General features: G+C 35.7%; 1 protein-coding gene across 6 annotated transcripts in view; it reads right to left on the reverse strand.

Moving 5' to 3' along the window:
* FOXP2 (forkhead box P2) overlaps window positions 1-25,000 on the reverse strand; it is a 544,670-nt gene that overhangs the window by 6,302 nt on the left and 513,368 nt on the right. For all 6 annotated transcript variants that reach the window (XM_059396538.1, XM_059396537.1, XM_059396536.1 and 3 more), the window contains 2 exons: window positions 24,239-24,308; window positions 23,300-23,463 (listed from right to left, as the gene is read on the reverse strand). In XM_059396538.1, coding sequence (XP_059252521.1) covers window positions 23,300-23,463; window positions 24,239-24,308 — 234 coding nt within the window. The remainder of the gene's footprint in view (window positions 1-23,299; window positions 23,464-24,238; window positions 24,309-25,000) is intronic.

The raw sequence follows: 25,000 nt of genomic DNA on the forward strand, positions 1-25,000 counted from the left end.
ACCCAAAGGTTTTAGATTTTATCTTCCTAGCCATCTCCAGATGTCCTTAGAGACATATTCTTTAAAGCAAAAATAAAATAAAATCCTGAAAAATTAGAATATATACATTGTTTTTCTGTGAGGAGACACTTGGCAAAATTTGAAACTGAGGTTATAATTTAAAATGGATATTAGAATATGCCACAAGAACATTTACTTTGTTATTTCTGTAACTGGACTTTAATAAACTGAACATTTTAAGTGTATCAACTTAAATATTATAATTTCAAGTATTGCACCAACTTTAAGAAAAAATTACTTGAAAACTGCATTTAATTAGAAATAATATCACGTCTGAAAAAATATTGAGATAGAACAAAAAGTAGACTAAGCGTCCGATCAATTTATTTTTTATAAAGTGAAGACAACCATATTTGGGGTTGATTTTTTTTTTCTCTTTTATTAATCTTCCTCCTGGTATTTCTGGCCCCTTACTGGGCTCATGTTCCATCTGATAACAACTGAAAAATTAATTGCCTTGGAGTAGGGTGGGGAAGGGAGTTGTTTAAACAGCTAATCCTTTAAAGGCTAATAGTGGTAAGTGCGATTCCAGAAGACTGTAACTTTTATCAGAGGAGTATCAGGGTATATGAGAAAGAGTTAAAAGCCAGTCAGAAAGCCAACTGTGGATGATCGGTCCCGGAACTGTTTGCACATTTTGCATGCATGGGCAAAGAACACTGAAATGTCCCCAATGTTTCTACTGTATCCAGCTTCTATCAGCTCTAATCTCTCAATTCTCAGTATGAATTGCTCCCTAGGGGTAGGTTAGAGACTATGGGAAGTGGCCATTATAAGACCATTATTGCACTCTGTGGGGTAAATCATGAAATTATATTGTAGCCAATACAAATAAAAAGCCACGAAGAAAGTTTGTCATTGATATTTAATCAAACTGAATTTACTGGGCTTACATTTTATGTGTGTACAAAGTTGCGTTAAATCCAAAGCAACTTACTACTGATATAAGGAAACCACTGTTGTTTTGACTCTCCAAGGTATTATTTATTGTCCTGCATAAGAAATTATTAAATAAAATTGGAGTCCTTGAAATAACCAATGTTACTTATTAAAGAATTACATATAAATTTGAAAAGTAGGGCTTCTAATATATGCAAACAGCTAATTTGTAAATACTTTTTTATGCAACAAATAAACTGTTTCTTCCTAACAAAAGGTTACATAGTTGGTTAGAAAATTAGAAACATGCAGTCCAGATAAGGTGCACCATGGAGGTCATGGTGGGGAATCTATGTATAATTCGTGTTTGTGGGTACCCACAGATGATAAAAGAGAATAAAAACCTGAAATCATACAAGTGGTTTATGAGGATCATTTTAAAGACAAAACCAATTATTTTGACAAAAAAAAAATCTACCAATTGAATTCAACAACTACTTTGACTCAGTGTTTCATTGAACTAGCCAATAGTTTCAGTAAAATGACTGATAAACCAATTCGTTATTATGGTACCACATAGACACATCCAGAATTTTAAATTTTAAATATTAAATCGAATGTTAATATTCCCAAAGTACCCTCTAAAATATACAAGTGAAATCTTCTAATAAGATTACTTGTGAAAGTTCATATTCATTTAATGACTTTTATTAAAAATGATGTTTTGATTTAATAATCATTGTAAGTTGAATTTATAATTTTAGATTTTCCAAGTTCAATCTGGAATTCAGAACATTTTAGTAAATGCTAAAACTCTAAGTACTGGAAATAATTAGAATAAACTCCTAAGGTTAATATAATAGCACCTTTTCCCAATTAGGTCTCATAAATGACCTCTGAATATTCAAAACTTTCAAGCTTAATAGCTGAATATTTCTAAACAGATACTTAGTGGCTGACAAGATACACAGATATTTAGCACTGTTCCTTGGGATTACCCTCAAGTCAATTAATATTATTTTGGGCATCCTGTATTTTAGTCAAATGATGTGACCTCTTACGTAGTTGGTGTGTCTTAATGATGCAAGAGCTCTGAGAAGACCTAAGTGGTCTCTCTATTCTTGTTTCCTAATTCCCTGCTCCACTCTCACTGGCCCCTCAGCTGCAGTGCTGCCATATTGTGAGTATCCAATTCTTTGGGGTTTACTTTTCTGGGTTGGATTTTAATTGAATAAAGGACCTGTGGGAAAGTCTCAAATTTTGGATAAAGAAGAACAGCAAACATGAAGTATTTTTAAAAACACAAACATATAGAGATAGTTTTTGAAAAAAGGATATACCTATGAAAGTATGTTCCTTTGCATTTTTGAAGGATTTTGATATGCAAGGAGCATTTATTTAATTACGTCATTGCCTTGTACACAAATCTGTGTGAACTGAGACACAGAGGTTGAGACAGAATTAAGCCAAAAGCTCTCAGTCATTCAGTAGGTAGGACTCAATTGACCTATGAACAAGAGCATTTCTGAATAAAATGTCTATTCCAGATGCCAAATATCATCCTTAAAACATCATGCTTAGCCATCAAAAGAAATGAAATCTTGCAATTTGCGACAATGTGGATGGAACTAGAGGGTATTATGCTGAGCGAAATAAGTCAATCAGAGAAAGACAATTATCATATGGTCTCCCTGATACGAGGAGGGGGAGATGCAGAGTGGGGGGTTTGGAGGTAGGAAAAGAATAAATGAAACAAGATGGGATTGGGAGGGAGACAAACCATAAGGTAATCTCACAAAACAAACTGAGGGTTGCTGAGGGGAGAGGGGTTGGGCGAAGGGGGGTGGGGTTATGGACATTGGGGAGGGTATGTGCTATGGTGAGTGCTGTGAAGTGTGTAAACCTGGCGATTCACAGACCTGTACCCCTGGGGATAAAAATATATGTTTATAAAAAATAAAAAAATTTAAAAAATAATAATAAAAACAAACAAACAAACAAACAAACCCCATCATGCTTAGTTCCTATTCCAAGTCACTTCACATGCTGACTTAGTCTATGTGCTGTCCTCAAACCTCTGTGTGTGCACAGAACCTGAAATTCTGCTCAGTTTCATGTTTTACCCACGCACAACCTGTCTGCTGGTTAAAGACCAACTTTTGTCTACTTCTGAAGACCAGCTTTGACCATCCAGTTTGCACTGATCTCCCACCTTGTCCCTCCAAAGCATTTTTTATTTGTTTGTTTGTTAATCATTCTGAGGCTCCAAACTACAGAATCTTTGAATCCTAAGATTCTATCAAACATAATTTTATTCAGTGCTCCCATTGCACAGATTAGAAAAGAAGCCACTTTCCAAGAGTTGTAAGCACAGCTAAAGCCAGGACTGGCACACGTGCTGGCTTCTGGGAAGTTTCTTGGAATCTTGTTATTCTTGCTATCCCATGTTGCCTTAAAGAGGTGCACTGCAACTCTTTCTAGTGGTGGCTGTACCAAGTCTTGCCAACGAGGCTATGAACTTCACAGACCAGGAGAGCTATGCATATAGCAAACACCTTCTAAACACATGTTGATCAAATGAATGATGTGCCATCAAGTCAGTAAGAGTTTCAGTTGTACTAAATCTAAAAGAGAAAATTTTGGGATGCCTGGCTGGCTCAGCCCATGCATGGAACACGCAACTCTTGATCTCAGGGTAATGAGTTCAAGCCCCGCATTGGGTATGGAGCCTACGAAAGAGATGGGGGGGGGGGAATCTCTTTCTGGAATTAAGTATTCTTGGAATCCTTTCCATCCAGAATTAGTTCGCAAACAAAGTATGAGACTGGGAAACATGTTAATAAAATTTTCCCTTAAGGTTATAGTATTAGGCTGTTAACTTACTAAAATAAAGTGAAATCAAAGCCAATAGTCATTAATACTCAATTTTCCAAAATACTGATTGCTACCAATCTAATACCTAAGAAAGAAATAAAAAGTAGTAAGAAAGGGTAAGCATCTCTGAGAATAAAATTGCTTGAAAGTTCCAGGACCTATGCCTATAAATGGATGGAATCCTTTTCAATTAAAAGTAAAATTTGATTATGATTATCCCTACTCATATGAAGTTTCTCATTTTTGGATCTCAGAGAGCTCCATGCTTTCACTCATTCTGTTGTGTGAAAATTGAAGGGAAATCAAACACCAGGAGACCACATGTCTTTGGTGGATTGTAGGACAAATGGGACATTAGTCTCTTCTGTGGCCATTAGCAATCTTGCCCTACTTGCCCCCATTACAGATACGAGGGTCATTTAATTTCTTTTTTTTTTGTTTTAAGATTTTATTTATTTGTCAGAGAGAGAGAAAGAGAGAGAGAGAGCGCGCACAAGCAGGGGGAGTGGCAGGAAGGGAGAGCGGACTCCCTACTGAGCAAGGAACCCAATGCAGGATTTGATCCCAGGACTCTGGGATCATGACCTGGGCTGAAGGCAGATGCTTAACTGACTGAGCCACCAAGTCATCCCTCATTTAATTTATTTGGGGAAAAAAAGGTAGGTATTTCTGTAATGTTCATTTCTTTAAGGTACCTAATGTACAAACATCACTACAGGATAATGAATTCTTCTAGGAAAATGCTCCCCTCCAGCATAGAAACATTTCTGATGATTCAAATAAAGGAATCCTTTTAAAGAAACGCCCTCTCTGCTCAGTGCTCACCAGTTCATCCCTCTGCATCCCCTTCTCCAATGAAATTACTTTACAGTTTTAATTACCCAGGGTGTAACAATATAAAAAATTTTATGTACTTAATATATTGATTAACTTATAAGTATAGTATAAAATAATACTGAACAGTTTAGGCACCTCAATTATAACTTTGGTCATGCAGCAGTGCTTAAGTGGTTAATTATATATAATATATGTTATATTATATATGATTATATTGGCTTTGAGGATAAAACATTTGTGTTTGAATCCTGCCTCCCTTACTTCCTAGCTATGTGACTTTGGGGAAGTTACTTAATGTCTCTCTACCTCATTTTCTTTATTCACAAAGGAAGAATAAGAAAGTACCTATTTTATATAGTCATTATGAGGATTAAATGATTTTTTATATATGTAAACCAGCTGGAACAGAGCCTGGGCCATAAGTGATCAATACATGTTAGAAATAGTTATGATACAATTACAACCTTAAATACTTTAAGGGAGAAGATATAGTATAAATACATGAATTAATTTTTAAACACTGTCTGAGCTTAATTAGCTCTAAAAATATTTTAGCCCTTCTCCCAAAGTGAGATTTTTATTACTGTATCAGAAAAGTCACAAAAGAATGAAATATGGGCCCCACATATCAGATGCCAGGCATTAGGGTTATTAAAAGTAATCCTAATAACAGCTGCCCTTCCTAAAAAGTACATTTAAGGTAATAAAATCAAGGGAATAAAACAACACAGCATCTCTCAATAATTATTGCAAAGAATTATTTAACAATAACTTCCTAAACACTAAAACACGAAGCCAAAACGTTCATGTCATATCTCAGATCATTTTATTTTTTATTTTTATTTTTTAATATTTGTAGAAGGTTTTATTTATTTATTTGAGAGACAGAGAGCCCGCGAGCACGGAAGCAGGGGGAGGAGCAGAGGGAGAGGGACAAGGAGACGCCGTGCAGAGTGCAGAGCCTGACTCCAGGCTCAATAGCCTGATCCTGAGATCACGACCTGAGCCGAAATCAAGAGTCCATTGCTTAACCGACTGTACCCCCGAGGTGTCCCAAATCTCGGATCATTTCCAGGTCAACAGCGGAAAGCAAATTGCAAAGTAGAAGGGCTGTCAATGCAAAGCTCTGTACGTGGAGCTCCTATATTTATTCCCCTCAGTCATCCATCCCAGGCCTCATCATCATTTTGTCATTAAAATTATTAATATGCATGCATTGAATGGTCCAGGCCTGCATCACATTTGGCTTATGAAGTCTGATTATATATGTTTAGCTGGAGAAAACTTAATGAACTCAAAGTTGACTGAAAAGTGGAAATTTTCAGAGATCTAGCAACATACACACACCTATTAGGAAGAAACTTTTTCAGCCCAATATTCCTTTATGCTGTGGATTAAGCCAAGTCCCCTGTGTCTGTAATGATGTAAAGAGCTTCAATCTTGCTTTGATAGGAAAAGCCAATAACATGTAACTATTATCTCTTAATGCCAATAATTAATTTAACAAAAGTTTATTGAGTACCTCCTACATATAAGGCACTGCGGGAGTATTAAATATCTATGAAAGAACTTTCAGTCTAATATGGAAGAAATATGTACTCAAATAACCTCGAGACGGCCTGTCATAAGTGCACTAAGAGAAGGAGCCATCAGTGAGATGGGAGGCATTAACAGCTGGGAGACATTACCTGTCTCTAAGAAGAATCCCAAAGTATGTATACTCTTCGTGGAATTCCTTTAAGATAACAAAGTAAGAGAAAGCTCAGGCGGACAAAGGAGAGAAATCTTTGACTATTCTGGTGATGACTCTCTCTGGATTTGAAGATGGTTGGGAGAGTCATCATGCCATTCTCCCCTACCACTGATTGGACATTTATGCACTGCTTACTTCAGCGATGACTTGAGGGGTCTTACAGATTAAAACTGCAGTCCTTAATAATAAGTAGAAGCTACTTCAAACAGATAAAATCAGTTGTTTCCAGGAATGAAACAGATGCTACACATTTGAAACATCAAAGATTAAGCTTTATTTATTTATTTACTTATTTATTTTTGACTTACAGGCATAAAAAAAGAAAAGTAAAACTAGTAGAGTCACTGATTTTTATTGTCTTCCTCATGAGATCTTGCATGAAGGATAATAGAGACTTATGTTTAACCTATCTTAAGGAGGGAGTCTATGAAGTCTGTATTGGATGGTTTTGACAGTCCATTATTTAATTATTGGGCATAACACAAGCCAGGCATCTGTATTAGTACAGACTTAGGAGGACCAATCTTTGTAACAGAAGGATGCAGACAGAAGGTAAACTTTAGTAGTTCTTAACCTGATAAACATGTGGTATTTCTTTAAGTGGATTTGGACTCAAGTTTATCTTTGATTTTAAAGCAAATGACCCACTTGGTAAATAGCGGATATTCTTTCCAACTAGAATCTAGAAATTCACTCTGAATGGTTTAAAAGCTCTTTTCCCCACAAAATGGGAGATTTAAAATACAGCTACTCTGTTTAGTCCACTAACTCCTATTTACTACAGAGAAGCAGTGACTTATGTTTCTTGCTTAAAGAAGGCATCCCCACCTCCTAATTTAAGATAATTTACACTTGGGAGAATTCGAATGCTTTTTGGAATTTCTTTAGATAATTGGAGGGAAACTATTTAGTGGTGGAGAGCTCGAAAGTCTGTTATTATTACCTGACAGAAAGGTACAAAGCCAATAAATGAAATGGAAGTACTTCTAGAGGATAACAGTTACTTCTTGTTAGAAGTGAAAAGAATCTATTCAACATGATGTGCAAACTACTAGGCTAGGGGATGATATGGACAATGGTTTTCGTAGAGTTTCCGGTGCCGCAGAGGAAGTATGATGTATACACAAGTAACTTTGATACCAGGCAGGATGTAATCGATATCACTATTGACAAAGCGTTAGGAAGGAAGGGAGGTAACTCCTGGCAATGCAATCAGTGAGTGCTTTAGGAAGGAGGAAGGTGTCATTTCAGGTAGGCTTTGAAATATGTGAAAATGTTCATAATGCAGAGACAAGGCAAAGAGCCTTCTGAGTGGAAATGGGGAAAATGGATAATCTTAAATGTGTTGTGGGAACCCTGAGAGCGAGCAGAGGCCATGGAGAAAGGATGGTTGGTAATAAAGAAATATGTTAGAAAGCGGAACAAGGTCAGATGGTGAAGGGCCCTTGAGTTGCATTTTATGGAGTTTAAAATTTATTCTCTGCTAGCTGAAGGGCTATTGATGGTGTCTGAGCCTGGCAGTGAAAAGATAGAAGAGTTTTTGGAGGATTAACTTACAAAGCCTAGACTGAGTGTAGGACACTGGACGTAGGGTTACCAGTTAGGAGGTCACTAAAACAGTGTAATAAGGTAATGATGGTCAGGACTGAGGTGGAGGGATTAGAAACAGAGAAGTGAAGAATTTAGGCTATAGGTCAGGGAGTAAAAAGGCTTTGCATTCTTTGCTTCTAAATTTATACATATGTGCAATAGTTCCCTGATAAACTCTACCGTGGAGCTGGACGGGTATAAATCTATGTGAAAAATTCTAAAAATTAAAAGATATGATGACTGTTCATAATTCATATACAATTTTGGTTAGTCTTTGTATTTGTTGTTTTAATTGCTCAAGGGAGAGGAGAAGTTGATTCCAGAAAGCTTGGGTGTTAGAAAGTGGAAGACAGGAAGATACTGAAAATGAAACTCTATTGTCCTCTTTGTGATTATGATGCCAGTAGCAGCAATGACCACAAAAACTCATTAAGGCTGTTGATCCTTGGTATCAAAAAAATCGATTTATTTTTAATCTTTAGTCTATGTTCTTATGTCACTGTAAAGGCTTCATCAAAATAAAAAGCTTCTGCACAGTGAAGGAAACAATAAAACTTAAAGTCAACCCATGGAATGGGAGAAGATATTTGCAAATGATGTATCTGATAAAGGGTTAGTATCCAAAATATATCAAGAATTTATAAGGTTCAACACCCCAAAAACGAATAATCCAAATAAAAAATGAACAGAAGATATGAACAGACATTCTGCAAAGAAGACATCCAGATGGCCAAGAGACACATGAAAAGATGCTCAATATCACTCATTATCAAAAAAATACAAATCAAAACTACACCTGTCGGAGTAGCTAAAATCAACAACACAGGAAATAATTAGGTGTTGGGGAGTTCACAGAGAAAGGGGAACCCTCTTGCACTGTTGATGAGAAGGCAAACTGGGGTAGCCACTCTGGAAAACAGTATGGAGTTTCCTCAAGAAGTTAAAAATAGAACTATCCTATGATCTAGCAACTGCCCTAGTAGATATTTACCCAAAGTACTAATTTGAACAGATGCACATGCCCCAATGTTTATAACAGCACTATCTACAATAGCCAAGTTATGGAAATAGCCTAAGCATCCATAGACTGATGAATGGATACAGAAGAAGTGGCATATATGTACAATGGAATATTACTCAGCCACAAGAAAGAATGAAATCTCACCATTTGCAACAATATGGAGGAAGCTAGAGAGTATTAAACTAAGTGACATCAGTCAGCCAGAGAAAGATAAATACCGTATGATTTCACTCATGTGTGGAATTTAAGAAACAAAACAAATGAGCAAAGGGGAAAAAAGAGAGAGAAATGCAAACTAAGAAACAGATTCTTAACTATGGAGGACAAACTGATGGTTCAGAGGGGAGGTGGGAGGGGCGGGTTAAGTAGGTGATGGGATTAGGAGGGCAGTTGTTTTGATGAGCACCAGATGTTGAACTGAAGAGTCCAATGACTAAATTGTATACCTGAAACTAATCTTACACCGTATGTTAGCTAACTGGGATTTAAAGAAAAAAAAAAGAAAAAAAAATGTATTTTAAAACTGAGTATCAAAGGAAAAGGGCATTAAGTATGGCTATTTTCTCAAGTCCGAAAAATCTAGTATTTTCAGAGATAAGTAACAGCAACAAAAAAAGTAAGTCTTTTTAAAAGTGGGTAACATATACCTGTGAGGTTTTTGCTAAGAATGTCCCAATAATTGGTGATTTTTAAAAATGTCCCTACCCTACCATCAGCTTGGAGACTAATGAACTCTAAGACAGGGGTCCCAGTCCCTGTCCAATCTTAACCAGCAGAGATACCTCTCTAGGCAGACCACCCATACTAAGGCAGAAGAATTATTACCGGTTCCCTGAATGAGACCCATGCTTTATACCTCAGTTGCCTTTGCTCATAATCCTCAAATCCTTCGCACCTCTCTTTCCTTACCTCTGCTTAAAATTAGGTTGAAAAATTTGATTACTATTTTTGCAAGCAAAACCTGTCAAATAGCAATAATTTCATAAAGTTCACCCTAAAAATCTACTTCCTGTTAGGCCTAACTCGAAGCCACAACCTCCACAAAGCCTTTTCTGATTCTCCGTGAACCTACACATAAGGCTTTGGATTTACAATTTGGTTGTAGGGCTCTTCCTTTATTTGGTCTCTCACACTATGTGCATCTGACCCCTCTATTAGAGTTTTTACCTCTTTGTGGATACAGACCCTCTGCCAGTTTTCAGCACAGTGTGTTGCACATAATAGTTGCTCATTAAATGTTTGTTCAACTTAAATGAATGAAACTTATCTCTGTTCTATGCAACCAGCCAAGCCTGTAGCAGAAGGAAATGCCAAGTAGCATTTATACTTTAGTTTAATCTTTCCATTTTACAGCCCACCCTCAGTAGTGGTATACACTGAAAACACAGAGGACTAACTACATTAACAGACTGATTCGTTGCTTAGAGAAATGTGTTGCTTCTTCAGTTGTGAAATCTGTAAGTACCCAAGGCACCAATGAAAGGCAGAAGAAATGTTAATGTTTGCCTATACCCTAAAGCAAAGAGTCAAATTATAATGGGGAAGTTTAGCTTTTTAGATTGTGGTCACACAGTATATTCCCTAGAGGAATGTAAATTGTCTTCCTTTGCTCCTTACTCAGGACTAAGTAAAAGGTCTGATACACTGTTTCTGGGTTTTGTTTCGTTCTTAGAATAAGAAAGGACTGTGAATAAATTTCTCTTAAACTGAGACATTCAAAATGTATTTAAGCAAATAGATGTTAGACTGTAAAGAATCAATGGAGTGTCCTTATTTAGATATTATCAATGTGACAATTAAAATATTTACATAGTGTCATTTATGTCTGAGAAAAGCTCAGTGGTATAATATAAATCTGATTAAGCCATTCAGTAAAACAATATTTACTAATACCAGGAACCTAATGATAAAATCTTAAAGTCTTAAATGTTATGGTAGATGCCAGAAAATGCTGTGAAAAAAAATTTACAGTTAATGGCTCCTATCTACAATACAGGCAATTTCAGGAAATGTAAAGTTAATTTTATCAAACATTTACAAGTCAAAACTAAATGTAAGAAAAGATTAAAATTGTTTTTGCATTTTACTCATAATCTTTACTCATTATAAAGATTCCCTTGTATCTTTTCTTTAGATAATCCTAGTTATTTCAGAAAAACTGTAATACATTTCATACAGTGTGCCTACCGAGAAGAGTAATAAACACTTTTTTTTAAAAAGAGGTATAATATATCTTTTACAAATCTTATAAGAATATTTGTACCCGGGCACCTGGGTGGTTCAGTGGGTTAAGCCTCTGCCTTCCGCTCAGATCATGATCCCAGAGTCCTGGGATAGAGCTCCGCATGGGGCTCTCTGCTCAGCAGGGAGCTTGCTTCTCTCTCTCTCTCTACCTGCCTCTCTGCCTACTTGTGATCTCTCCCTCTGTCAAATAAATAAATAAATAAAATCTTAAAAAAAAAAAAAGAGTATTTGTAGCCTTTCCCCCTGTCCTAGCACACCACAAGGATAAATATGCTTCCATCAGTAACTATGGGTCTTTACTATAAAAAATGTTACTTCCAGGATAATGGTAAAAAACCTATCCTCATAAATAGTGTTAGGGCCCTAATGCTTCAGTTTTACTGTGGAAATTGACTTCGTTTGACCCAATATAGCAATCTTAACCCAGGGAAATGAACTTATATTTGCAGTTACTTGGAGAAACATACTGAGTATATTGAAATCTGTGCAATCCCTAACCATGCTTTACTTCTACTTCTGTTTAGTTGGACACCTTCAACTTACATGGGATACACGATCTAACTCCAATAGAAAATTTTTATATCATACAAATTCTTTATCTCTTACTTATCATTATGGCCCAATTGTTGATTAATGGCATTAAGAAATATCAGAGTACACGGAGTATTGCTATAGGCTAATGCTGTCCACTGATTTGCAGAGGATTTGACTGTTTCACAAAACAACATCAAAGTTTTTTTAGTTAAAAGGAAATACCTGGATTAGGTGGGACTTTCTTTTAACTATCTACCATGTCAATCTAGTTCTTGGCACATAACTGTTGCATGAATAATGATGACCACTAGTATATAAGTATTATAAAAAAATCAAAGTATAAGATTAGCACTTTAACTATCAATTTTATATGTGCTTGAATAAAATTTGATTTAATTATTTTGTATTTGCTTATGGCACAGCTCTCATGTTTATTACATAAATATCCTTGTTTGTAGATGTAAAATGAATTCCAAAACATAAACACGAATCTTTTATTAAGATGGAAAAAGGTAGTTTTATGAGACTCAATTTCTGGTTTTGTTTGTTATTTTTGAGTAGTTAACTTACTATTAACTTATATCTTAGTAGATATAATCACATCAAATAAGTAATTTCTAAAAAGTTTGGATTTTTTTTTCCCCCAAAGAACAAGTTTTACTGGAATACTGGTAAAATAATTGATGTTCATTTAGAAAGCATATGAAAAATGGAGATTAGGGAAATTCAGTTTTAGTCATTTCCTTCTATCACATATACAAGGAAATGATATAATTATATTTGGAATTTAAGGGTAGATTTATAAAAATTACATTTAGTTATTTCCATTCGTATAAAGTCATGTTGAAGTGAGAAACAATTCATGTGTCTTAAACATTAGTAACTCTTAAACATTTGTTAATATTTCGTGTAGGAAGTATTTTAGTTTAACATATCAAAGAAATAAGCTAATTAATAAAACTAAAGTTTTAAAAGGAAAAGTTTGTTTTTAAAAGAGAGTATTTTCTTAGTACTTCTTAAAATGAGTTGATCTTAGGCTAATTCAAGTAATTAAATCACAAAGTTACACTGTTATTAAGAAATTATTTACTTAATTGTACTTAAGATTTTATTCTTTTGAAATGATAAGGCTGACTTCTTCCACTAAAATATAGATTTTATATTCTAAATTAAGCACACTTTAGAAAAATATGTAATTCTCTTATTTACAAAAGTCAGTAAGAAGTCCATATAAATAAAACAACTAGACATGATAAATTCACTATTAATTAATTAGGAAATTATAAAACTATCTTTACTAGTATGGCTCAATTTTTTCAAGTTTATTATTTTTCAAAATCTTCTTTTTTATAAACTAAAATAACATTTATCACAAAAATTTACTGATTGAATTATCCTTATTTTGATTGAATGAATCTCCACATAGCTACCATTAGAACAATACTCAGAACTACTACTCCAGTATTACCTCATTTCAACAGACAGAAATTCCTCTTCCCAGAAATGTGTAATCCTTAAGAGGGAGAGAAACACTGGAGCAAACAAATGATTCTTCATTCTATATATACCTTGCATTGTTTGTTTTATTCAGAATATAATTAGAAAATGCCCTACTCGATTCTCTGTACTTTTTTTGCCTTGGCTAAAGATAAACAGACAAATAAATTTTAATTTTTCATCTTAAGGTCAGAATACAACTTTAATCCTAATATATTTAATAAATCTTATATCTCCCTTAATCTGTCACCTAAAAAACCACACCCATTTAGTGTATGATTGCAAAGGAATATTATTTCCAGATGATTATAATAAAAGTTTCTTTTCTAAGATACATTGCCTGTCTAAACGATGCAGTTTATTATTCTATCCTACACCCAATGGGTCTGACCCTGAGATGGAGTTCCAAAGTTCCATTTAAAGTCAATAGAAGTTCTAAGAAATGTAACAAAAAGGTGGATTAAGGTTAATAAACATAATTTTATAAATTGCATGCATATATATGTGTATCAAAATTTCTCTAAGATTTCTTGCCCTTCTCTTCAGCAGTATATTGAAATTTATTCAAATTTATGCAACATTGTTTAAAGAAACGGGATTTTACAAGATTAGAAGGCTCACTCCCAAATGATTTCAGATAGTGCTCTTGAAAAAACATAACAACAAAATTCATTATGATTTATCATTCTATTTGATTGATAACAGTAATAGATGTGACCCAAACAGCTGTAATAAAATGAAAATACAGATGTAATTGCTTTGATTCTAGATGAGCACAGATAGATTTTGCCCATTCTCAGAATCACAGTAGTTGCCTGTTGAGATACAATTAGTACTATTCCATTTTGTGTCTCCCAAATAAAAACTTTCAACAAATGTCTGGCTATGGAGTGAAGGATCTTTATAATTCTAATCAGTTGGCCAGTGAATAAAAAAGAAGTTTAAATTGCATCTTGACACTCAGCCATTAAGTCAGCTTTGGGGCTGCTCCAGAACTCCATTAAACCATTCATCCAGGACTTGTGTTTTTACCCTGTTTCTTGGACTAAGTCTCAGTCAAACTGTCAGAATGGGTATGAGAGTACACAAAAGGTTTGTCCCTGTTTGGCTCTAATTCCCTCTTTGATAACTTGGATTCTGGGTCCTTAAAGACTTTGGCTTCCAAGTCCTATAACTGGGTCCTCTGGCTGTGGCTAGTCCTTCCCGATGTGGCTTACTCATTTTTCTGGACTGCTGTCTATTTCCCTTTGCCAAATGGCCTGATGGTATACCTCTCATCCACTGCTAGCTCTTGATGGAGCTATCTCCTGGATACCTTTACAGAGATGATTTTCCTCTGGGTTTGCAGATGTATGGTTCATGTCATTAGGTCTGTCTAATCCGTGAGACTGGTTGCTCTGCTGAAACACTTCCTTTGCTCAAATTAAATGTAGGACTGACTCATTGTTCCACTTTCATCTGAACTATGCTAAGTTATGCTCTGTTAGTTTTAAACATGAGATTGAAATAGGGAGTAAAACCAATATTTACCTCTCATTCTAAATCTAATACGTTTTGTCCTTTTTTTGACCTGCTAATTAGCAAAAGGATCTTAGATTTAATGCAAATGTAAATTTTTCTATAGTAAGGTAACATTGTGTGACCAATGAATATTTTTGCTCCCGACTTTTAACTGTGTTGATGATGCTACTCTATTTTTAGTTTTCAAAGATTAAGATAACGCTGAACAAACTAAAGAACGTGAATTTCCACTAGTTATATTAAACTAGTTGGTCATCTGTTGCTTATTCAAATTCTTGAATTCTACTCTAATGACGAAAACTGCATACGGAGGGTAGAGGCCCTGAGATAATGTTTTAAACTGTATTTTTTAGTGCCAAAGTATTCAAGTATATTGTGGTTCTTACGTTAATGATCAATTTCAAATTCTGCCAAAGTAGTTAAAATACATATAATTTTAACATATATTAAAATATAATTTTTATCTTGGAAAGCAACTTCACATTAGGTAATATTCTGAAATGATAGCTGACGTTACATAATAAACACCTTTAGTCATAAAATGCCCATCGTCACCAAATACACATCTACTTCCCAAGCCTGATGTCAAAAGCTGAAGTTAAAATACCATTTGGGTATATAAAACAAAACAAAACAAAACAAAAAACACCTTTTTTCCCTGGTCATAGAGGTAGAACAAAATTAATATGGAATAACAATATTCATTTTTTAGCAATTCAGTCAATGACATTTTGACCCTCAGAGAAAGGAAATTTCTAAGGCTCAACTAGTGTTAGTGCAAATGAAGATGTACCTTCTAAAAAAGTAACTTTTTTAGATATAAAACAGAAGCAGTAAGCTACAATACTGTCAGCTAAAAGTTTTCTGACACACTTTGCCTAAATGGTGGGGATTCGTACCATGGATGTCAGATATCATCTGTACAGTTCTATAAAAATCCTTCAAAACCCTATAGGAACCCACAAATTTCCACAATTGGCACGGTAGGGATACAACACCTTTTAGCTGAAGGCACTGTACCTCTGGGAGAATCTTTTTATTAAGAGGAACTAGAATGAGTTGTAAGTGCCACATATGGGGACCGGAATAATGTAAAAAAGAACGGCAGCCACTGAGCCACACTTGTAGCACTTAAAAAAAAAAAAAAAAAAGATGAGATGATAAAGAGCTGGCATAATCATAAGTTCTGTACAATCACTTTGGAAAGAGATCTCAAAGCTAACTAGCAAAGTTAATGAAAAGTTCAGAGATTAAATAAAAATGGAATTAAATCAGAATGAAAATTAGGAGACCTAGAAATGTTAGGACCAAAAAAAAAAAAAAAAAAAAACACCTTAAAGGTGACTGAAAAGTTGTGAATTAGAAAATCTGCAAAAGCATATGTAAAGCAAGGGGGGGAAAGCTTTTATGTTTAGAGCTTCATGATGCCTCTTAATAATCCAAAATATCAGCAAAAATAAGTGTGGGCTTAACAGGCATGAAAACAATGAAAAGGGAGCATTCTACTTGCTCAAGTTGTCAGTCACTTTCAACTGTTTTCCTCTGAAATACAGAGCCACTCCAATTTTAAATGCTTTTGTCTACAGAGAGATCTAAGGTCTGTAGGGATTTTATATAAAATATCACCAACTAAAGGTGTAGGGTCTGCAAATTCTACATGTGCCTACAAAGAGCAATTTAAATTTTAAGGTGGCCAAAGAGAATAGGAGGAAGAAAGGCGGTATTATATGCTTAAATATTTTCATTATGCTTCCAAACAATTCATGATTTATACTAGATTTTCAATATTGTTTTACAAAATGGGAGTCCAGAAGTCCCTTTTAGTTGTGTTGCAAAATGTTATTGCTAGGACAGGCTGAGGTTTATCATTGAAATGACAGAAAAACCGAGGTTCTCAAGAAGCATGCTGAAAAGAGGACAGGGACATAGAAGGTATAGAAAGTTCTGGGGCACGTATAATATGTGTTCAACACCTTAATGAAAGAGATTACTGAGATCCCCACAGTAGTCCTGAAATAATGCTACACTACTCCTTTTATGTGATGCCTCAGCTTTTGATTTCCTTACTCTAAAGTTTTGGCTTCTAAGAACACAACAAATTTATTTTCTAGTCTTATATGAACCATATTAACTTTCTGATTCTATATAGAAGATCATTAACTCTCAAACTTCAAATATTTGCTTTAATAAGAGGAAGAAAATATAATAATCACCTGCAACTAATATAGAATATTAGCAAGTAGAACTTTGAAATGACATAGAGGCTAAAAGGATTCAGGAATGACATGTAAGAAATGATCTGAAAACTCAACAGTAGGAGACTCTAATAATCAGAAAGGGGAACGACATGACAATAGAAGGCTTTGTGCGTAAAGCCCTCAATACAAAACCAGTTCAGGAAGAGCATTGATTTTGATCTATAGAAACAAAATTTGAAAATATAAAAATAGGAATCTCATTTAACATTTTTCAAGAGAAAAAAGGCAATTCTGAGCCAACCTATGGAGAGCAAGGAGAAACAACTGATTAGTAAAAAAAAAGAAACAAACAAACAAACAACCAAGTTGAGCTGAATAAGGTAGGTGTATCACTAAACTTCTCTTTTTGATTTAGGTTTGCAAGGAGACAGGAAACGGAATGATTCTATTACGAGATCACCTTCCAGCTCTGGCCTAAATGTTTTCTTGTCTTTTCAGTCAAGTCTAACACATTGGAGAAGAGATTAAGTTCGAATTATTTCCACTTGAACACAATAGCATCAATTCTCTGTAAGTAATCTTTTTAAGAGACAAATATTGATACAAAATAGGAATCTAAATTAATTTTTTTCATATTCTATAGAACTCTGAGAAGTCAATAAGCAGGGAATATTGACATTGAGGTGCATAAGGGAACATAGTATTCTAAAACTGTAATGATACACAGATCAGATTCTTTTTTTTTTTCTTCTTCTTCTTCTTTTTAGAAAGAGAGAGAGAAAGGGAAAAATGGGGAAGGGCAGAGGGGGAGAGAGAATCTTAAGCAGTTCCACACCCACCACAGAGCCTGATGATGATCTCGATCTCACAACCCTGAGATCGTGACCCGAGCCAAAATCAAGAGGCAGTTGCTTAACTGACTGAGCCACCCAGGCGCCCCACAGCTCAGACTCTTAAGGGGTATTTTCTTTCCATTGTTCAGACCATGATGGCTCTAGAACTCTTTTGACAGCAGAGAAAATAAAGATTAAAAAAATCTATTTGAGGGACGCCTGGGTGGCTCAGTTGGTTGGACGACTGCCTTCGGCTCAGGTCATGATCCCGGAGTCCCGGGATCGAGTCCTGCATAGGGCTCCCAGCTCCACGGGGAATCCGCTTCTCTCTCTGACCTTCTCCTCGCTCATGTTCTCTCTCACTGTCTCTCAAATAAATAAAATCTTAAAAAAAAAAAATCTATTTGAGGGGTGCCTGGGTGGCTCAGTGGGTTAAAACCTCTGCCTTCAGCTCAGATCATGATCCCAGGGTCCTGGGATGGAGCCCCGCATGGGGCTCTCTGCTTGTCAGGGAGTCTGCTTCCCCTCCTCTCTCTCTGCCTGCCTCTCTGCCTACTTGTGATCTCTGTCTGTCAAATATAATAAAAATAAAACTTAAAAAAATCTATTTGATTGAAAAGACTCAAAACAAGTCTAAAACCTTAGTATATAGAATCTATATTATTCCCCCCAGCTTTAACCTTTCCTACTTTTTGCTAAAATACCCTCGAACATTCGATTTGATTAATAATGCATTAATTTCAGTAAATTATTTTCTTTTTAATTCACCTTCAACAAAATAAACAAAATCTAGCAAGGTCTGGGAAGATAATCACAAATGAGGTGAAGGGGCTTGCTACTTACTATTCAGATAAATTTGAACAGTTATAAAATACATATAAACTAAATAATTAAAATTAAAAATAAAACTTCACAGGTACACTCCACCAATATTTAGAAAGATCTATTAGCTCCCACATGAAGAGGAACATTGTATTTAGTTATCTCTTCTTCCCAAAAGTCCTTTGTTCCCCTTCTTCCTCAGCGTTCCAAGAGAACCCTGGATTTTCCTCTTGTAGGGATTACTTCATGAAGTTAAACCATTTCAAATAAATTGATCTTCCACAGTCATTAGCATATGGTTACTGACTACTTACTTTGCATGGTCTGACGTGTCAGAGATTTCATATACTGTAATGTGTCTAAAACACGGTTTCTGTCCTTTAGCGGGGGACATCTGCAAAGCAAGCATGCGGTAAGGCATGAATGTGCGCATGCTCACACCGAGGCCACGTTAGTTGCAGACCGTGGTACAGGGAGTAAGCTCTCCCACGTGCGGAAAAAATGTGGGTCCTGATAGCACAGCTAGGGGGGCAAGCTTCCGGGGAAAATAGGACCAGGCTCTTGAGGAAAAGTAGGACTTAAGTGAGAGAAAGAGGATGAAAAGCCGAAAAAGGAAAAGGCAGAAAGGCAAGAAGCGAAGGCAGAATGAACGCACCAGTTTGGCAAAAGCCTTCATTCAGGGCATTCTAAGAGTAAAACTTGGGAATGGAGAGAAACTGTCAAATGTGGAGCATCAAACTGCAGAAGACGGACGATAATTTAACATGCTCTGTTCTCCAAAAATAATTTGTTAAGAAGCATTAACCCATAGCTATTCCACTCTTCTAAAGCTTCAAAACATCTCTACCAATCCCAGGAATATGTCTACCTTCTCCGACGTCACCATTTGGATTTGGATTTTACCATTCTGGAGTGGAGTAAAAAGACTAAACAAAGTTCAGTTTCCTGAATATAAGGACACTTATGTTCTTGGATTCAACAAGCAAAATGGTGAACATACCATTTTCCCTCTTAAGCCTACCCTCTTATGACTTCTATTTCTTTTTGAGAGCTTCAAAGGTTGCTATGATTTCTCCTAATTCCCCTCTTTCTCCCCAGCATTCAGTGGGTTGTCTTGCCTGTTCCTTTTTTCCACGGCCCTTCTTGTATTGATTCCTTGCTCTCCGTGCCCAGTCTTGTACTTAGCTCAGGCACTGCCTACCGCAAGAATACATCTGCCGCTCTCAGCCTCTCTGTATCTCTCTTCTGTTGTCTAGTCTCTCCGAACTCCTGAAATCCTACCACCTGTGAGGGTCTTTCAGCCCACTCCCAGATTACTCTTCCTAAAGCACAGTCTGACAGTGTGAAACTCACGCTCCTAACATCACCAGGCTTCATACCGACTGAGACAAACACTGCAGCTTGATGTTTAAGACCCTCACCAGTCTACTGCCACCACTTCATATATTCTAAGTTCTATTTTTCTTTTTATATTTCTAAATTCCTATCAAACCTAATACTCAATGTTTTCTAGGCATAGATCATGAATTCCTGTTCTGGGCTGGTATTATTCATCTGAATTGTTAATTATCTATAACCTCGGATAACATTTTTTTTTCCTCAAACATCTCTTATCCTACTGACTCTGACTGAGTAACCTGCTTCCTCCCGTTAATTTCTGTCTCATATGGTTTCCTTCTGTGGATTGGCTTACCTCATGAATTATAAGAGGGGGTGAGAGGAAAAGGAAAAGGATGGCCAAGGAAACTAACCACATGTTTATGGAATGCCTGAAGAAAGGCATTAAGATGTAAAATACCTTAGCATTATTTTTAGTTTCATTTAGAATAACAGTGAGGTATTACAAGATGTAATATAACTGTGTACATAGCACTATGAGGGACACGGGGAGGAATCACTATCTTTCAGGCGCTCATTTCATCTGAAAGAATCCTATGAGGTAGACAATATTATTACTTACCTCATTTTCGGTAGAGAAAAATGAGGAAAGAAATGAATCCTACTCAGTGACTAAGTGCTAAATCTGGAATTGGAACTCCTACCATCTGTCCCAAGAGCCCAAATACCGGAAGCCGTATGCCTTTCTGTCTCTCCCTCACTATTGCATTAGTGTAACTACTCCCCTCCAAAAACAAGGACCATGGCTTCATTTCAGGGCACATAAGCATGCAGTTTAAATGTTCTCTAACAATTCTTTCACTTCTGTTTAATTTTCAAAGTACACTGAAGTGCATTTAATTATATGCAGCCCAATTTTGATGGAGAGAATAAGATAATATTTTTCCCTTGCCTCATCATGTACATAAAATGCTTAATATTCTTTAGGTACAAGCATATTAAAACCCTATAAGGATGAAGATATAGAATACCGAAATGACATTCCATCAATAATATTTGACGTCTAATATACAAAAAGTTAACAATAGCAGAAACAGATTCAAAGAATGAATGACAACTCGATATTTTGCAAGATAATTAAAATTTTGATTATAATTTATATAATTTAGGAAAAGACCCAATTCAGTCTTCCTCTAATTTTTGTCTTTTTCCAAAATCCACTTAAACAGTAAGCCAAGGGAAGCTTTCCTTATATCTGTCTATGGAAAATACAGATAAATGTTTTTCACATGCACTAATTCACAGAAGCAGAAAACGTACGATATGCTGACTACAAACATTTTAGTTTTATAAACCCATCAGGCATTAAATCTATGATTTTTATACCCTACTTTTTCATTGATATATTTCACATTTAACTGAACTAAATTGATACTAAAATGAAAAAATCTAAAATAGCAATTGCCAAATGAAAAAATACAACTAACCTGGCAATGCCGTCATTTGGCCCCATAATTATCTCAGGTTGTAAAATATAATGTTAATAAATGATTTGATTGAATCATTACGTTTTTATATTAATATTCTTATCACTGGACACTTAACAATTAAGAAAACACTTCTCTGCCTGTCCTCTCTGTATGGTACACAACCACCACTACCCGCTATAGACTAACACGGGGAGTGACACCAGCAGTTCCAACACCTCCATTATGAACACCTTTCATTTTTCTGAAATAGGGCTTTTTTAAAAAGGGGGAAAACAGGATCTAACCCTTGTTTGCTCTTTTAACTTTTATTGTTTTAGCATTTTATAGAGAGAGCGAGCACCAGCATACTCAGGAGAACTGCTAAAAGTAAAAGGCCTCAAGCTACCCACTGCCTAGCTGATAGGATAAAGCAGAGGTATAAAAACTTTTGTCTGATTGCTCACTTTCCGTGTTTTAGAGTACTGCTACTCTCAAGAGCATATATTCATGTTCTTTCTACTTCGAGTTTTATTACTTCTTTTGTATTATTTAATACATCTAAAGACACTTCCAAAAGACAAATTTTTCCATTTTGAAAAAGTAATGGTTTGGAACCTGATAAAATACATTAATGTTCACAGTGTGTTTTTTGCAAAGGTGATAGAGTAAAAGCGCTATAAAACAATTAGGCGCATGATCTTAAAGACATTAATATGTCAAATAGAATAAGATGTTTAAAAAGTCAACAAAAATAATATCCTAGGAAAGGTCAGATGGAAATAGGCATGCATAAAGACCATGTTTCTCATTCGGGTCTTTGACTAGATCTCTAATGCAGAGATGGGGAAGAAAATATAAAAATGAGAGAAAGTACCATTCTTACCTCAATAACTTGAAATTAGAAGTATATGATGTTTAACTCTAGGTGGTATGGACATTAAGTGTCGACTCATCCTAACAACTGGATGGTAATAATAATGGTTTCATTATTCAGATTATAATTTTTTTTCTCCTGAATTCTAAGTCCTACCAGGGTCAATACTTTTTAGTAAACAAGAAACTGATATGCTTGGCCTACTGAACAAGGCCAGGCATTTTTTAAAGTGTCATACACATTTCTGAAATCCACAATACATCAATTTTTAATACATCTACTCTCTCAGCTCCATTAAAAAGATGGTAGGGGAAAGATTTTAGAGTAATTAATGATATAGTTAGCTGCTAAATATTAATAGGAATCGTAGTCTTGCATAAAATATAACATATAAACCTTGCCAATACAGACGCACCAGTAATTAAAGTTGAATATGTAATTACACTGATTTATAAGACAGGCAAAAAGTTACACTTTACTAGCTTCTATGTAAACTGTGGGTAACAGTTAAACTTTGCATTTTACGGTTTATAAAAACGGGCAGTATCTTGACTACAGTTCATAAATGGTTTAGAGACCTGTAATAGTAGTAAAAATTACGACAACTTATTCCATCATGAATATTTTTATTGCACCATACAAACCAAACTGTGATAATGACCCATAAGATGTAGACTCATCTTAGATACTGCTCTACCCCCCAAGAGAATGTTAGTACTACAAAGAATTTGTAGAGGACTGCTGGTATAACAATTATGGGACATTGGAGAGAATCTAAAAGATGCATTAAAACTGATTTTGATACACTTCCTCATATCACGAACACGGGGCAATTTAACTCCCCTTAAAACTGTATTTTGGACTTCTATACCACTAGAAACTTCAGACGAATACCAAATGTTGCAAGCATATGCGTCCGGGCCCTTCCGGTTGCCCAGCCTGCTAACCCACTTACATGTGCGGCTGCGGCGAGCAGCCCGGACTACTGTTCCCGTTGCTGTCGATGTGGTCCAGGGAGCCATTGAGGTCTTCGTGAACGGCCTGCAGCAGGCCACTGGAGGCGTTATTGATCAGTCCCGGGTTACTAAGCAAAGGTAAACTGCTCTCTGCCAAGGCAGCCTAGTGAAACGAAGAAGGTGTAAAACAACTTTGGCAATGCCCTTTAAGATACCTCTTTAAAAGAAGACTGCTCTTCATTGAATGGGTTCGGATCACAGAATGGATGCTTTAGAAGCATTTAAAGAAAGCATACAGGGAGGGCAAAAGTTCCAAACGGACAGCTGGCGGCAGGGACATGAAGAAAATTAAGTGTGATGCGAAAGCGTCCACACAAGCGCACCCAGCAAACTTTTTTCACTCGTGTTTCAGCCCTCCGCATGCAGAAATGTTATATTCTCCCACGGAGTGAAAAACCCCAACACAAGCAGTCGCTCTGCTTTTCAAAAATGACCAGGACTTAGCTCAAAATAAAGAAGTCCTGACATGTGCCTCCTCTGCATAAGAATTATATATTATAATTAAACTTTAAAGTTTTTGCCACAAGCACCATGTTCCCCAACACGCTGATGTGAAATCATTTATGACAGCCTGGATAAATATTAATGCATAGCCACATGCATTGGCCAAAGCTTCTATCAATCTAGCATTTGCAGGAAAACCGAGTGTTCCAGATTTTGCCACAGGGTGTCCTTCTTGCTTCTTCACATCAAAAGCAGCTTGAATTAGAACCAGTGCTTTCGACAGTACTAGGTACGACAACTTACTTGGATGACAAACCAACTCTTCAGAACAGTCACAATCCCACCTACATACAAAGCATGCCAAACAAAACAAGAACAAAAAGGCAAAACATTCGTATACAAGGATACTGGCAAGGTGCATTTAATGATATTACCTGCAAACTGGCGTTAAGAGCTGCTCCATAGCCTAAACTGGTAGGTATATTTTTTACTAAGGTTGGGCTTCTGGAAGAAAAAAATATAAAGATGATCTCTAAGTCAAAATAGAAAATATGTGGATATCAAGAACCCTAGCTAAAAACATATGTTCTTGGCCTGCTGTCTCAAACTACTGGTCCAGAGTGAAGGTATCTAAGGCCACAGAAATGAGGTGATAGATTTCAAATATGTAATTCTCTACATATTACATATCACCTCGGTCCAGGAATATAGAAAATTTAGACTATGACATACAGGGAAAGTGGGGCGTCACCTTAGGGATCCCCTAACCCCATTTCTGGCTATGTGAAGGTTTTATTTCCAAGAAGAACAACATTCATATAAAATTTAAAAAATGTAAATATACAACACAATTACCAATTTGATGCAATCAGGAAATAATTAATAGTTAATTTCAAGAACACCACGAATTAACATAACAAATTACCATAGTTAATTAAATGACAACATAATGGATTAACTATTTCTTGAATGTAGAAATTAGCACATACTTGACTACAGAAATCAAAAGTGAAGGGCCAATAGTAGGTAAAACACATTCAAACCGTGTCTTCACAAAATGCAGCAGTGCTTGGGGGAGGTAGGGAAATGCTACATGGTGTTAATTTATTAGGCATAAAATGTGTCCTATTATATTTCTGACTTAAGTTGGTAGTCTCATTCTCTAGGAAAAAAAATAGTGATTTTAAACTTCCTAG

Source organism: Mustela nigripes, chromosome 4, assembly GCF_022355385.1.
Source record: "Mustela nigripes isolate SB6536 chromosome 4, MUSNIG.SB6536, whole genome shotgun sequence".
Lineage (NCBI taxonomy): Eukaryota > Metazoa > Chordata > Mammalia > Carnivora > Mustelidae > Mustela > Mustela nigripes.